The sequence below is a fragment of the Chiloscyllium plagiosum genome, unplaced genomic scaffold, assembly GCF_037043375.1.
Source record: "Chiloscyllium plagiosum isolate Xiang-an unplaced genomic scaffold, Cpla_swu_hap1 HiC_scaffold_8, whole genome shotgun sequence".
Taxonomy (NCBI): domain Eukaryota; kingdom Metazoa; phylum Chordata; class Chondrichthyes; order Orectolobiformes; family Hemiscylliidae; genus Chiloscyllium; species Chiloscyllium plagiosum.
The window spans coordinates 5,389,543-5,406,348 of NW_028270146.1; the positions used below are offsets into that span (position 1 = coordinate 5,389,543).

The 16,806-nt window shown below is 46.4% G+C and overlaps 1 protein-coding gene across 1 annotated transcript in view; it reads left to right on the forward strand.

The window, feature by feature from the left end:
• LOC122547709 (uncharacterized) overlaps positions 1-16,806 on the forward strand; it is a 609,753-nt gene that overhangs the window by 149,300 nt on the left and 443,647 nt on the right. Inside the window, exons 22-24 of the mRNA XM_087989511.1 lie at positions 1,094-7,895; positions 8,770-8,918; positions 11,668-11,818. Of these exons, the coding sequence (XP_087845637.1) occupies positions 1,094-7,895; positions 8,770-8,918; positions 11,668-11,818 (7,102 nt within the window). The remainder of the gene's footprint in view (positions 1-1,093; positions 7,896-8,769; positions 8,919-11,667; positions 11,819-16,806) is intronic.

A 16,806-nucleotide genomic window follows, 5' to 3' on the forward strand; every position in this document is an offset into this window, starting at 1 on the left:
AAGCATATGCTTTGTTTGCCTCAAGCACCATTGGGTGAGAGAAGAGAGAAGGAAGGGAACGAAGGGAAGCAGTGCAGAGAGTTTGTATCAGGCAAGGATGGTGTTGGCCTTAAATCCTGGCCACAGTCTTAGCTGCAGAATGAGCTCCATTTCTCAACAACATGGAGAAATCTGAACTGGTCCCTTTCCCCACACTGCTGTAGGGTGTTCCAGTTCTTTGGCAGGATCACTCACAATTGGATCGGTGTGGGGAGGAAGGGGTTAGTTGGTTGCATTAATATTCATCAGCCCCTGATGGGAGGAGGGGGTTTTTTCCCAGGAGGTACTGACTGACGTTACATTGGAAGTGGCTATGCAACATCTCTCCTCCGAGAGCAGGATTAACCATTTCCACCTCCACAACATTGACCCTCAGTGCTCCTGCCTCAGCTCAACCCACAGCTGAAACCCTCATCCATGTCTCAGTTCCCTCCTGATGCAGCTATTCCAGTGTTCCACTGGATGCTCTACCACTTTCCACTCTCTGTAAACCTGAGCTCATCTGAAACAAGTTCTCTTCATAATATTAATCATGTGCTTGCTGACCTTCTGTGGCTCTGATACCTCTGCTTTAAAATGTTCTTCCTTATTCTTACATTCTTTCATGGCCTTTCCCCCCTCCCCCTATCTCTGTAATTGCCTCTACCCTCTGAGATCTCTCTGCTCCTATAATTCCAGCTTCCTGTTTGTTCTTGATTCCTATCGCTGCAGCATTGCTGGCTGTACCTTCAGCTGCCTGGACTCCAATCTCAGTGTCCCCTCTCTCATCTCCCTATCTCTACCTCAATGTCCTTGTTTAAAACACTGCATAAAAATCCACCTCACTGGCAAAGCTTTTGGTCACCTCACCTATTATCTCTTGCTGTGGCTTGATTCAAAATGTGTTTTTATAATCACCCAGCAGCGTGGTTTGAAAAGTTCTTTGGTGTAAAAGGTGTTAACACCAAAGAACCTTCCAAACCACGTTTCCTCACTGTATCTTCTCCTACTGGGGTTTTGCAAGAATTTGCAGATGCATGTTCTCAGACTGACAAGTGCATTGTAAATTTAACAGGGAATTGAAGAGTGAGTGTCAAAGGGAAATGGATCTGACTGAGGACGCAACAAGGAAGGCACCATCTGGATGGGCAAAAAGACGAACAGAACAGGCTGACGATCCAGGGGGTGAGAATTCAGCCCAACCTGTGACCAAAGTAGGCCAGGCCTCCACACAACTTGGAGCGGCAGAACTCAACAGAAACATTCTGGGCGATAATGAAGCAAGTGAAATCCCTGGACCATGGACAGAGTGGACTAGAATTGATGACCTGGGCAGAGAAGGCCAAACTCAATCTGTCCAAGAGACTCAGAGTAGGAAACTCCAGGGTGACTGGTTACAAAGAGGGGACTGTCAGCAATCAGTGACACACTGTCTGACGGATGGAGAGCCTCCTGCTACTGTGAAAGGAGAACGTACTGGTCAGCATTACTCCATGTCCCAGAGAGGGGACACTGAGGCTCCTGGTTTGAACTTTACTCAATTGCAAATGCAGTCTTCGAGTGGTGAGGATCAGGGCCCTGCCCAGGCAATGGGCAGTCACACTGACTTAATGGCAATTTCTTCCAGAAGTCAAGGTCTTGCCGACGATTCTGGCCAACTGGCCAAATATCTCCCGATGGGAAAATGTGAGATGGAAATGTTCCCAAACGTGGACATCACTCACTTGGGGGAAGATTCACTGAGTGGGCAAGGCCAAGGGGAGACCACACACAGAGGTGGGTCAGCACTGTTAGCGTCAGCATTTCCCAGTAAGCAGCATCAGGGTTGCCTCCAAACACGTGACTGCTTGGCTCAGTCACAGAAAGAGAAGACAGGGCAGAAAGCCTTGGACACAGCTCGAACAGAGAAACCTGCTCAAGTGACAGTCATGGCTCTCAGTAAGAAACAGCAGGCTGCGCATCGAGGTACAAAGGCAATTGCTGAGTTCAGCAAAGGGTTTCTCACTGAACAGCTCAGTTTGACAGGAAGAGATCAGGGTGAAGATATTCCTGCGAGTGTGGAAGTGTCTCTGAGTGAAGAGGAACAACTTGACAAACCAACAGTACAGGCCACTGTGGAATGGCCAGTAGCAGTTCAGGACCAATCAGATGTGAGTGACACTCAAGAGAGTTTATTTGGTAGAAAACAGGGTGAAAGCCTCACGTCGTGTGACAAAGAATCGCTGATTGGAGCAGATCAGACAGATCCCTGCGCAATGAAAAGTTCAGTAAACCTCAATGGAGCAATCCAGAGGGGTCAAGAGCAGACAGGAGAGTATCATATTGAAGGAAACCAAACCCTAATGAGAGAGTTACCCAGTCATGACAACCCAGAATTTGTGTTTGACCAAGAGCAGACAATCACTGCAGCAACAGAAAGTACAGTTCAACTTCCAAAAGAGTATTCCAGTGGAATAGACCAGGGTTACGGCCTACTTGAGGACGGCAGTCAGAAATCACCAGTGTCTGTGAGTGAAAGGGAGTTGACCGGAAATCAATCAAGACGAGGTCCCACACAATTATCAACATCATCTCCAGTTAGAACAGACAGATGTGACCATCCAACAATGGCAGGTTCTGGTCAGTTGTCAGAACTGGCCCTCAGTGGAGACATTGAAGTTTGTGACCTCCCAGGAGAGGATTCTGGGCAGTTACTCCCAGACTCTGTCTGTGAAGAAGGAACCAATGCTGACCTGACAGCAGAGGATGCTGCTCAGTCTGGAAGAAAGTGTGTGATGGAGAAAGAGCTGAACGTCCTTGAATCAGAGAAGATTTCTCAATCAGGGACAGAGCTTCATTCTGGGAAAGTGCAGACACTGAGTCCACTTGGAGTGGTCTCTACAGAACATCTGAGGAAGAGAGAACATGGCGATAGGACAAGCACAGGATCTTCTGTTCCTTTGATGACAATGAGTCCGAGTGGACAACTCCAGGGTGATGCTACAGTCATGGAGGATTCAGCAGGAGTGTCAGGCAAGGATCTGAGTGAGAGAGATAAGGCTGATGGCCTAGTGAGTGATGCCTCTCCTGGTGCAGTGACAGAGCTACTGTCTGTGGAGAAACAAACTGAGAATGCAGTAGCTCAGAATACTGTATGTTTGGTGAGATCATCTGAGGGCCAACATGAGGAGATCCAAGAAAGTATGACCCGTGGAAAATGGGGTGATGATCTTACTCTGTCGGTAGAGGAGATTCTGATTAGAGCAGATCAGACTGATCCCTGCAGAATGAAAGATTCAGTGAACTGGGAAGGATCGAAACAGGGGGAGCATGAACTGACAGGAGGCCATTGGGGAAAGGTATCTACTCCTCCCAACATAGGAGCAATGGCTGTTCAAGATGAGGCATATGGCCTCCCGAGCGATGATACTGACCGATTACCCATCAGTGAACAAACCCAGACCTACACGGCTGTAGCAAAGAACATTGTGCAGTCCCTGAGTGAACAAGACCACAGTTATGGCCTACTCACGCAGGCCTTTCCTCAGTTAGTCGAAGTATCTCAGAGTAACGGAAGCCAAACCCTAATGGGAGAATTACCTACTCATGATAACCCAGACTTTGTGTTTGACCAAGAGCAGACAATCACTGCAGAAACAGAAAGTACAGATCAACTTCCAAAAAAGTATTCCAGTGGGGTGAACCAGGCTTATGGCCTACCTGTGGAGGGCACTCAGAAATCACCAACAGTGTCTGTGAGTGAAAGGGAGCTGACTGGAAATCAGCCAAGACAAGATCCCACCCAATTATCAACATCATCTCCAGTTAGAACAGACAGATGTGACCATCCAACAATGGCAGGTTCTGGTCAGTTGTCAGAACTGGCCCTCAGTGGAGACATTAAAGTGTGTGACCTCCCAGGAGAGGATTCTGGGCAGTTATTCCCAGACTCTGTCAGTGAAGAAGGAACCAATGCTGACCTGACAGTAGAAGATTCTGCTCAGTCTGGAAGAGAGTGTGTGATGGAGAAAGAACTGAACGTCCTTGAATTAGAGAAGATTTCGCAATCAGGGACAGAGCTTCATTCTGGGAAAGTGCAGACACTGAGTCCACTTGGAGTGGTCTCTACAGAACATCTGAGGGAGAGAGAACATGGCGATAGGACATTCACAGGATCTTCTGTTCCTTTGATGACAATGAGTCTGAGTGGACAACTTCAGGGTAATAGTACAGTCATGGAGGATTCAGCAGGAGTGTCAGGCAAGGATCTGAGTGAGAGAGAGAAGGCTGATGGCCTAGTGAGTGATGACTCTCCTGGTGCAGTGACAGAGTCACTGACTGAGGAGAAACAAATTGAGGGCCAACCTGAGGAGAACCAAGATAACATGACTGGTAGAAAATGGGGTGATGATCTCACTCTGCCAGTAGAGGAGATTCTGCTGGGAGCAGATCAGACTGATCCCTGCAAAATGAAAGATTCAGTGATCTGGGAAGGAGCGATAGAGGGGGAACAGGAGCTGACAGGAGGCCATTGGAGAAAGGTATCTACTCCTTCCAAGTTAAGAGCAATGGCTGTTCAAGATGAGGCATATGGCCTCCCGAGCGATGATACTGACCAATTACCCATCAGTGCACAAACCCAGACCTACACGGCTGTAGCAAAGAACATTGTGCAGTCCCTGAGTGAACAAGACCACAGTTATGGCCTACTCACGCAGGCCTTTCCTCAGTTAGTCGAAGTATCTCAGAGTAACGGAAGCCAAACCCTAATGGGAGAATTACCTACTCATGATAACCCAGACTTTGTGTTTGACCAAGAGCAGACAATCACTGCAGCAACAGAAAGTACAGATCAACTTCCAAAAGAGTATTCCAGTGGGGTGAACCAGGCTTATGGCCTACCTGTGGAGGGCACTCAGAAATCACCACCAGTGTCTGTGAGTGAAAGGGAGCTGACTGGAAATCAATCAAGACAAGATCCCACCCAATTATCAACATCATCTCCAGTTAGAACAGACAGATGTGACCATCCAATAGTGGCAGGTTCTGGTCAGTTGTCAGAACTGGCCCTCAGTGGATACATTGAAGTTTGTGACCTCCCAGGAGAGGATTCTGGGCAGTTACCCCCCGACTCTGTCAGTGAAGAAGGAACCAATGCTGACCTGACAGTAGAAGATTCTGCTCAGTCTGGAAGAGAGTGTGTGATGGAGAAAGAGCTGAACGTCCTTGAATCAGAGAGGATTTCACAATCAGGGACAGAGCTTCATTCTGGGAAAGTGCAGGCATTGGGTCCACTTGGAGTGGATGCTACAGAAAGTCTGAGGGAAGGAGAACATGGCGAGAGGTTAACCACAAGGCCTTCTGCCCCTTTGATGACAATGAGTCTGAGTGGACAAAATCAGGGTGACAGTACAGTCATGGAGGATTCACCAGTAGGGTCAGGAGGGGATTTGAGTGAGAGACCTCAGGCTGATGGCCAAGTGAGTGATGCCACTCCTGAAGCAGCAGAGCCACTGTCTGAGGAGAAACAATCTCAGGGACAACGTGAGGACATCCAAGAGAGTATGACTAGTGGAAAATGGGGTGACGATCTTACTCTGTCTGTAGAGAAGATTCTGATTAGAGCAGATCAGACCAATCCCCGCAAAATGAAAGATTCATTGAACTGGGAAGGAGTAATACAGGGAGAACAGAATCTGACAGGAGGCCGTTGGGGAAAGGTATCTCTTTCTCCCAAAATAGGAGCAATGGCTGTTCAAGATGAGGCATATGGCCTCCCGAGCAATGATACTGACCGATTACCCATCAGTGAACAAACCCAGACCTACACAGCTGTAGCAAAGAACATTGTGCGGTCCCTGAGTGAACAAGACCACAGTTATGGCCTACTCACGCAGGCCTTTCCTCAGTTAGTCGAAGTATCTCAGAGTAACGGAAGCCAAACCCTAATGGGAGAATTACCTACTCATGATAACCCAGACTTTGTGTTTGACCAAGAGCAGACAATCACTGCAGCAACAGAAAGTACAGATCAACTTCCAAAAGAGTATTCCAGTGGGGTGAACCAGGCTTATGGCCTACCTGTGGAGGGCACTCAGAAATCACTAACAGTGTCTGTGAGTGAAAGGGAGCTGACTGGAAATCAGCCAAGACAAGATCCCACCCAATTATCAACATCATCTCCAGTTAGAACAGACAGATGTGACCATCCAACAATGGCAGGTTCTGGTCAGTTGTCAGAACTGGCCCTCAGTGGAGACATTAAGGTGTGTGACCTTCCAGAAGATGATTCTGGGCAGTTACTCCCAGACTCTGTCAGTGAAGAAGGAACCAATGCTGACCTGACAGCAGAAGATTCTGCTCAGTCTGGAAGAAAGTGTGTGATGGAGAAAGAGCTGAACGTCCTTGAATCAGAGAAGATTTCTCAATCAGGGACAGAGCTTCATTCTGGGAAAGTGCAGACATTGGGCCCACTTGGAGTGGACTCTCCAGAACATCTGAGGGAGAGAGAACATGGCGATAGGACAAGCACAGGATCTTCTGCCCCTTTGATGACAATGAGTCTGAGTGGAGAACTTCAGGGTGATGCTACAGTCATGGAGGATTCAGCAGGAGTGTCAGGCAAGGATCTGAGTGAGAGAGAGAAGGCTGATGGCCTAGTGAGTGATGCCTCACATGGTGCAGTGACAGAGCCACTGTCTGTGGAGAAACAAACTGAGAATGCAGTAGCTCAGAATACTGTATTATTGGTGAGAGCATCTGAGGGCCAAAGTGCAGAGATCCGTGAGAACATGACTGGTAGAAAATGGGGTGATGATCTCACTCTGTCTGTAGAGGAGATTCTGATTGGAGCAGATCAGACTGATCCTCGCAAAATGGAAGATTCAGTGAACTGGGAAGGAGCGATACAGGGGGAACAGGAACAGACAGGAGGCTGTTGTGGAAAGGTATCTTCTCCTCCCAACATAGGAGCAAAGACTGATCAAGATGAGGCATATGGCCTCCCGAGAGGTGATACTGACCGATTACCCATCAGTGAGCAAAGTGAAGGCCACACCCCACCTGCAGAAATGTCTGTAACCGGAGCAACGCAGACCATGACCCAAAACAATGTGGATTCATTGGACAGGGAAGGAATGAAACTGTGGGCACATGAACAGACTGGTGACCCAGGGAATCCTGAGCATGCTCTTTCTGAACCAGAAGGTTGGACTGAGAGACAGCAGGCTGTTGCTCTGCTGCGGGAGAATTCTGAACCAGCACAACAATCTTGTTTTGTTCAGTATACGCAGGATGCTGTGAGTGAACAGGAGCAGACAGGCAGAGCTGGCTCACGCAGACACCAACCTGCTGAGCTCAATCCCCCAGGTGTGCAGCCCCTGGGTCCTGAATGCCAGCGTAGTGTCCAGGCAATCATTCCGTCAGGAGAAATGATTTCCCCTGAAGTGGATGTTACCCTTGAACCTGGATTGTCAGGGCAGTTTGAGGGAGAGCCTTTGAGCCAGGTGGAGCAAGTAAAGGAGGCTTCTGCTGAGTCAGCACCAGTTTTTCAAATCAGAGCCGATCAGACTGCCACCCCAGAAGGAGATGCGTTCCCTCCCAGAATTCACATCCCTCAGAGTTCCAAAGAAATGGAAAATTCTGCCCAATCAGTGAGCTGCTCTTCAAATGCAGAGAGAAATCAGTCAGCTGGTTCTGCAGCAAGACTTGTCAGAACACTGAATGAAGACCTTGAACCACGAGATGAAGGTGAATTGACGGGAAAGGAGTCTGCGACGACTGTGACTTGGCCGCTTGCTGATTTTTCCCAATCTCAAATGGAATATTTAGAACGCAGTAACTTGACTGATGATCCAACGAGGAAGGACTCAGGGAAACCAGTGCACAGCACTGAACAGGTATCCTTACTGTACTCTTAACCAATCAAATACTTGCTAAAGTTAAAGAGAAATGAAGCTTTCTGTTTAAACTAGTCTTCTTCTGTAAATTATGTAGATATGTTTTAAATACTTTCTATTTAATTATTTCCTGTAAGTTGTATTTCTTGTTGTCAGAGATTTTGATGACATTTTTGAGACAATGTTTCCCATTGTGAATGGCAGTACCTGTATCTCCCATTCAGTTTTGATATGTAAACAGTCACAAGGTAATTTCAAACTCTGGTCACCAGATGGCTCTGGGGGGCAAATTGATGCCCTCCCTTCTTTTCTGTTTATAAAAATAAGCTTATCTTCAATGAGACATCGTGAACAGTGTCTCAGTAAGACACTTAGCAATTCTAAACAGAAACTGCCTCTGATGTTTCAGAAGAGATTATTGACTCTGTTGTCATTTCAACCCATGTTTATACCTGAACCATCACCCTGAAGGGTCAGTCCCCTGACTTCAGTCTATTTAAACTGACAATAATCCTTCTAGGAACTTGTGATTTCATAGAGTCATAGGGTCATAGAGATGTACAGCATGGAAACAGACCCTTCGGTCCAACCTGTCCATGCCGACCAGATATCCCAAACCAATCTAGTCCTACCTACCAGCACCCGGCCCATATCCCTCCAAACCCTTCCTATTCATATACCCATCCAAATGCCTCTTAAATGTTGCACTTGTACCAGCCTCCACCACATCCTCTGGCAGCTCATTACATACACGTATCACCCTCTGTGTGAAAAAGTTGCCCCTTAGGTCTCTTTTATATCTTTCCCCTCTCACCCTTAACCTATCTCAGTGCAGGATTTGAAAGTGTTGGATGTGTCCTGTTTCTTTCCCTAGGAGTTTGCTGACATTATGACTTTGGACTTGGTGGATCCCAGTGAAAGGGCACAGCAAGGTAAAGAGACTCGAGAGGAGGAAGGTCGAAGCATGGCAGACGTTGAAAGACAGGACCACACCGTAAAGACAGGGAATGAGATTTCTGAAAGGTACTGGATATTCAGTATACTGTCCTGTAAGGTTTAAGATTGATGACTTACTATTTCCTAAGATAAGCAGTGAGGAATTGTTGAGGTAGCTTGTGAAGAAGTGGCCAATTCAGCTAAATAACTAGGAAAGTGTACAATCTGTGTGACAGTGATACCCAGAGGATGAGGGGATGGTTGGTTGTGTTAATCTCATTAAAGTTGTGAAAGCAGCTCTCTGCTATCTAGGGGCTGGAGTGTCAGGAAATCCTTTCCAAAGGTCCTCTTCTGTGTCTCTGGAGTCACATGTTGCTGTGGAGTCACATGCAGGCCAGAGCTAGTAAGGATGGCAGATTAGTGAATCATTTGGGTTTCACAGCTTGAAACAATAGTTTCATTGACATGAGCATTCAACTCCAGATTCATTAATTGATTTATTAAATTCCTCGGCTTCACAGTGGGATTTGAACCATGTCCCCAGAGCATTATTCTCGATGTCTGGATTACTATTCCAGTGTTAGAACCCAGGGATAGCAAGCCAAACCAAATAAGCCTTCCTATCAACTGGATTTGCAACACAGCAAAATTAAAATATTCCCTCAAAATTGCCCACCCGTTTCCTCACCAGACTACAAATAGAATCATAGAATCCCGACAAGGTAGAAGTATGCCATTTGGCCCATCGATTCTACACCAACCCCCAAAGAGCATCCCAAACAGACCCATCCCCCTACCCTATCCCTGTAACCTTCTAATTCCCATGGCCAATCCACCTAACCTGCACACCTTTGGACTGTGGAAGGAAACTGGAGCACCCAGAGGAAACCCACTCAGACAGGGGGAGAGTGTACAAACTCCACACAGACAGTCGACTGAGGCTGGAATCGAACCTGAGTCGAACATAATGGATCTTGGACTCCAAGTTTCTAACTTCAAAAAAACTAACAGATTTTTTAATTGTACTGTAATTTTAGAGTACAAATCTGAATTCCAAAGTATTTTAAATATCCATGATTTAAATCCAATCTTCTATGAGCATACATCCCCACTCAGACACAGACAGACAGACCCAGTTAAGGGATAAATTGAAAGACGATAAAAGAATTGTAATTTGTCAGTTCAGTTAAACAGTTTCAAACAATGGATGGAAGCCTTCATGCAGCTCTTGTATAATGAGCTATTCCCAGGCATGTAACCATATAGCTAACTTCAAAGTCACTAGTGAATGTGAACAATTTTGGAATTCTTCCAGAATTATTTACTTATTTCATACAGACTGGGATTCCTTCCTCAGAACATTCAACAATTATGGAATGAGCTGCCAGAGGAAGTGGTGGAGGCTGGTACAATTACAATATTTAAAAGGCATCTGGATGGGTGTATGAATAGGAAAGGTTCAGAGGGATATGGGCCAAGTGCTGGCAAATGGGACTAGATTAGATTAGGATATCTGGTCAGTATGGTCCGAAGGGTCTGTTTCCATGCTGTACACCTCTTTGACTCTGATTCTTAAAGTGGACAGAAAACCCGAGAGAGAGAAAACACAGCAGCTAATCTCGGAGATTCCAGCATCGCTCCACACCTGCCAAAGCCAATCAGAATCAGTATCCCTTCCTTTTTAATTAGTGTTCCCTGTGGTTGGCCGACCAATTCAGCGTCCAACCAGATGCCTGCCCTGGGCCTGGTAACACCCAATGCCCTATTGTCCACAGGGTCCTTTAGATGGTGACAAAGTTGCATTATCTTCCAGACCAGCCACCAACTGCAGACGCCTGTGTTTGTCTCTTCTTTTAAAACATGCAGCTGTTCAGACTTCACCACTAACCTCACAAATAGTTTCACCAAAAAAAATGAGAAAAATAAAGTAAATCTAGCAAGGGTCTCCACACCATGACATTACCAACATGCTCCGTCATATCTGGGTGATGCCAGTGGAGGAAGCCATTCTTAGTCCTGGAGAACCAGGTAAAATACACATCTGGAAATACAATATAATGGAGCAGATCAATCTCTCCACAATGTCCAGGACGTTGACGTTCACCAACTTTCCCTGAAATGTCAAAGCAAGCAGCAGTTACTGAATAAAAACCGAAAGAACTGTGGATGCTGTAAATCAGAAACAAAAACAGAATTTGCTGGAAAAGCTCAGCAGGTCTGGCAGCAACTATGGAGAGAAATCTGAATTAATGTTTCAGGTCAATACAGCACAGGAACGGGCCCTTCGGCCCTCCAAGGGTCAAGTGGCCCCTTTTCAGAACTGCAATTACTCAGTACTTTGGTTGTAGCTTGGGCAGATGGGATTTGAACCCCTGGCTTTAGACTACGAGACTGGACCTCACTAGCCGAGTGACATTACCACGACAGCAACATCTCCCCACTTGTACGAATGAGAGACTGACTGCCAAGTGGTAGACAACTATGATGAGGAGAGGGTAGGTGGTGGGGGTGTGTAATGTCACTGAGCTGTAATCCAGTACCCCAGCCTAATGTCCTGGGGGTCTGGGTTCAAACCCCACCTTGGTAGATGCTGGAATTAAACAACTGGTCTAATGGTGACAATTGTCATTAAAACCCGTCTGATTCACTACTGTCCTTTAGGGAGGGACATCTTACATGGTCTGACACACACATGTGACTCCAGAGCCACACAATGGAGTTGACTCTTAACTGCCCTCTGAGACATTTAAAGATGGGCAGTAAATGTGAGACCTAGCTAGAGATGAATTAATTGTCCATGGCCAATGTTGCCATATTGATCCTGTGTTTGTTACAGAGAGACTTCACTGAGAATGGCCTTCACTGCACTGGAATCAATGAAGGAACAGATTCTGTCATTACACAGCTCACTGGTACAGTTTCAAAACAAGCCAAAGGTCCTGACAGGATTCAGCTTAAAGCTCGAGCCTGAGGTACAGATGCTGAAGGTAAATGAACTTTCATTTATATCATAGGAGAAGGTTACTATGGGAGTATGATTCAGAAAAAAATCTCATGCTGAGTAAGAGATAATGACATATTGGAACTTAAAGCTGGATTCAAACCTGTAGCTTGGATAAAGGGTCTTTAAGAAAAGGAAGTTTTAGGAAGGGAATTCCAGAGCTTGGGAACCATCCTGCTGTGGGAATGGTTACTGGCGGTGGAAAAGAGAAAGAGGGAGATGAACAATGATCTAGATGTGGAAGAGCACAAGTGTATTTCTCTTTTCAAGTTTCTACCTGATATCCAGAATTACTGACACACAAATCACTAAAAATAGCAACATTACATTAAACCTGTGTAGATCCATGCTTAGAAACCACATCTAGACCACCATAAACAGCCTGGTTTCTTCTTGTTAAAGATAATGGGTAAAGATGCTGAGAAGATTTATCAAAGAGACTCAGGGGATTTATTTTAGGAACAAATTACTGCAGATGCTGGAATCTGTACTGAAAACAGCAAGTGCAGGAGATCACAGCATCAGGCAGCATCCCTGGGGAGAGAGCAAGCTAGTGTTTCCATCAGAGCTGAAGTGTGGAGTGGGCAGATTGATGCTATAGTTGGGAGGGGGGGTGGGAGGGAGCAGGGAGCAGTTGGTGGCTGTTGTGCACTGGGGGAGTAAAGATATTGATAGTTCAGATTAAGGGATCGCAATGTGAGAATGGCAGAACAATGGTATGTCTTCTGCCAGACTTGAAAAGATAGTAAGTGGGATTTGGGGGGGGTGGGGGGAGCAATGAGGACATGATAACAAACTAAGATCATGTCTCATGAACTTGATTGAGTTTTTTGAAGAAGTAACAAAGAAGATTGATGAGGGCAGAGCAGTAGATGTGATCTATATGGACTTCAGTAAGGTGTTCGACAAGGTTCCCCATGGGAGACTGATTAGTAAGGTTAGATCTCATGGAATACAGGGAGAACTAGCCATTTGGATACAGAACTGGCTCAAAGGTAGAAGACAGAGGGTGGTGGTGGAGGGTTGTTTTTCGGACTGGAGGCCTGTGACCAGTGGAGTGCCACAAGGATCAGGGCTGGGTCCTCTATTTTTGATCATTTATATAAATGATTTGGATGTGAACATAAGAGGTATAGTTAGTAAGCTTGCAGATGACACCAAAATTGGAGGTGTAGTGAACAGCGAAGAAGGTTACCTCAGATTACAATGGGATCTTGATCAGATGGGCCAATGGGCTGAGAAGTGGCAAATGGAGTTTAATTTAGATAAATACAAGGTGCTGCAATTTGGAAAAGCAAATCAGAGCAGGACTTATACATAGATTAGATTCCCTACAGTATGGAAATAACCCAGTAGGCCCAACAAGTCCACACTGACCCTCTGAAAAGTAACCCACCCAGATCCATTCCCCCACCTTATATTTACCCCTGACTAATGCAGCTTAACACTACAGGCAATTTATCATGACCAATTCACCTGACCTGCATATCTTTGGATTGTGGGAGGAAAGCAAGCACCCAGAGGAAACCCGCACAGACATAGGGAGAATGTGCAAACTCCACACAGACATTCACACAAGGCAGGAATTGAACCTAGGTCCCTAGTACTGTGAGACAGCAGTGCTAACCACTGAGCCAGTGTGCCACCCGTACTTCATGGCAAGGTCCTAGGGAGTTTTGCTGAACAAAGAGACCTTGGAGTGCAGGTCCATAGCTCCTTGAAAGTGGAGTCACAGGTAGATAGGAGTTTGATTTGCTTTACTTTATTAGCCAGAGTATTGAGTACAGGGGTTGGGAGGTCATGTTGCGGCTGTACAGGACATTGGTTAGGCCACTGTTGGAATATTGCGTGCAATTCTGGTCTCCTTCCTATCGGAAAGATGTTGTGAAACTTGAAAGGGTTCAGAAAAGGTTTACAAGGATGCTGCCAGGGTTGGAGGATTTGAGCTACAGGGAGAGGCTGAACAGGCTGGGGCTAATTTCCGTGGAGCATCAGAGTCTGAGGGGTGACCTTATAGAGGTTTATAAAATCACGAGGGGCATGGATAGAATAATTAGACAAAGTCTTTTCCCTGGGGTCGGGGAGTCCAGAACTAGAGGGCATAGGTTTAGGGTGAGAGGGGAAAGATATAAAAGAGACCTAAGGGGCAACCTTTTCACACAGAGGGTGGTACGTGTATGGAATGAGCTGCCAGAGGAAGTGGTGGAGGCTGGTACAATTGCAACATTTAAGAGGCATTTGGATGGGTAAGTGAATAGGAAGGGTTTAGATTAGCCAAGTGCTGGGAAATGGGATTGGATTAATTTAGGATATCTGGTCGGCATGGACGAGTTGGAGCGAAGGGTCTATTTCCATGCTGTACGTCTCTATGACTCTGACTCTAAAAGAAAGAGAAGAAATGATTCACAAGTTAAAGGTGTTGAACTCAATATGAAGTCCACAAGGCTGTAAAGTGCCTTATCTGAAGATGAGATGTTGTTCCTCCAGTTTGCACTGTGTTTACAGGAACACCGCAGCACGCCGAGGACAGACATGTGAGCATGTGAGCAGGGCACTATGTTAAAAAGGTGGCACGGTGGCTCAGTGGTTAGCACTGCTGCCTCACAGCACCAGGGACCCAGGTTCAATTCCTGCCTCAGGCAATTGCCTGTGTGGAGTTTGCACATTCTCCCCGTGTCTGCGTGGGTTTCCTCTGCGTGCTCCAGTTTCCTCCCACAGTCCAAAGATGTGCAGGTCAGGTGAATTGGCCATGCTAAATTGTCCATAGTGTTAGATGAATGGGTAAATGTAGGGGAATGGGTCTGGGTGGGTTGCTCTTCGGAGGATCGGTGTGGACTTGTTGGGATAGAGGGCCTGTTTCCACACTGTAATCTAATCTAAAATGGCCACCTTCTGCGGTTACATGGAAAGGTGCTGAGGAGAGTGGTGGTGCTGTTGGGGATTATGAAATGGACAAGTGTATCCCAGAGGGACATGATGAAGGGCTTATGCCAAAAATGTCGATTCTCCTGCTCCTCAGACATTGCCTGACTTGCTGTGCTTTTCCAGCACCACACTCTCAACCCAGTTACAGGACACTCTGCCCTTCCAAGCTGCTGCTCGGGTTGCCCTGGTAACTGTAATTGTAACACTGCCGCAAGGGCACTGCGCGCTCAGGGACCACCCAACTCCCCCAGCTCAGGGACTGGACCAGGCTGTAACTCCTCACTCTGTCACAGCGCTACCTCACTCACTCACTCTGAGCCTATTGCTGTCTGGCCTTTTAAAGATGGCACCAGTGCCAAGGATTCCAGTCTGTTACGGGATACCCCAGCAGTGGTGAGTTGTTCCAGGTATACTGCATGATAGAATTGGGTGAGGGGCACCATTGAGGTGGGTTAAGTAGTCAATGAGACAAGTTTAGTGAGATATGATGAGAAGTCCCACTTGATTTCACAAAGAGAAACCCTGCATGCAACTTGACAAAACTACTCTGAGCCAAAGTAGAACATAGAACATTACAGTGTAGTACAAGCCCTTTGGCCTTCGATGTTGTGCTGACCTTTGGAACCAATCTGAAGCCCATCTAACTATTCCACTCTTGTCCATATGCCTATCTAATGACAATTTAAATGCCCTTAGAATTGGAGAGTCTACGACTGTTGCAGGCAGGCTGTTCCATGCCTCATTACTCTCTGAGTAAAGAAACTACCTCTGACATCCATCCTATATCTATCACCCCCTCGGTTTAATGCTATGTCCCCTCGTGCTCGCCATTGCCATCCAAGGGAAAGGCTCTCACAGTCCAACCTATCTAACTGTCTGATCTTATATGTGACCAGTGGGGTACCGCAGGGATCAGTACTTGGACCGCAGCTTTTTACAATATATGTTAATGATATAGAAGATGGTATTAGTAATAACATTAACACATTTGCTGATGATACAAAGTTGGGTGGCAGGGTGAAATGTGAGGAGGATGTTAGGAGATTACAGGGTGACCTGGACAAGTTAGGTGAGTGGGCAGATGCATGGCAGATGCAGTTTAATGTGGATAAATGTATGGTTATCCACTTTGGTGGCAAGAACAGGAAGGCAGATTACTACCTAAATGGAATCAATTTAGGTCAAGGGGCAGTACAGAGAGATCTGGGTGTTCTTGTACACCAGTCAATGAAGGTAAGCATGCAGGTACAGCAGGTAGTGAAGAAGGCTAATAGCATGCTGGCCTTCATAACAAGAGGGATTGAGTATAGAAGCAAAGAGGTTCTTCTGCAGCTGTACAGGGCCCTGGTGAGACCACACATGGTGTACTGTGTGCAGTTCTGGTCTCCAAATTTGAGGAAAGACATTCTGGCTATTGAGGGAGTGCAGCGTAGGTTCACGAGGTCAATTCCTGGAATGGCGGGACTACCTTACGCTGAAAGACTGGAGCGACTGGGCTTGAGTTTAGAAGAGGGGATCTGATTGAGACATATAAGATTATTAAAGGATTGGACACTCTGGAGGCAGGAAACATGTTTCCGCTGATGGGCGAGTGCCGAACCAGAGGACACAGCTTAAAAATACGGAGTAGACCATTTAGGACAGAGATGAGGAGAAACTTCTTCACCCAGAGAGTGGTGGCTGTGTGGAATGCTCTGCCCCAGAGGGCAGTGAGGCCCAGTTTCTGGATTCGTTTCAGAAAGAGTTGGATAGAGATTTCAAGGATAGTGGAATCAAGGGTTATGGAGATAAGGCAGGAACAGGATACTGATTGAGGATGATCAGCCATGATCATATTGAATGGTGGTGTCTATTGTCTATTGTCTATGTCTCAATTAGGTGATGCCTCAACCTTCTTCTCTCTAACTATAGTCATAGAGTCATAGAGATGTACAGCACGGAAACAGACCTTTTGGTCCAACCAGTCCATGCCGACCAGATATCCCACCCCAATCTAATCCCACCTGCCAGCACCCGGCCCATATCCCTCCAAATCCTTCCTATTCATAT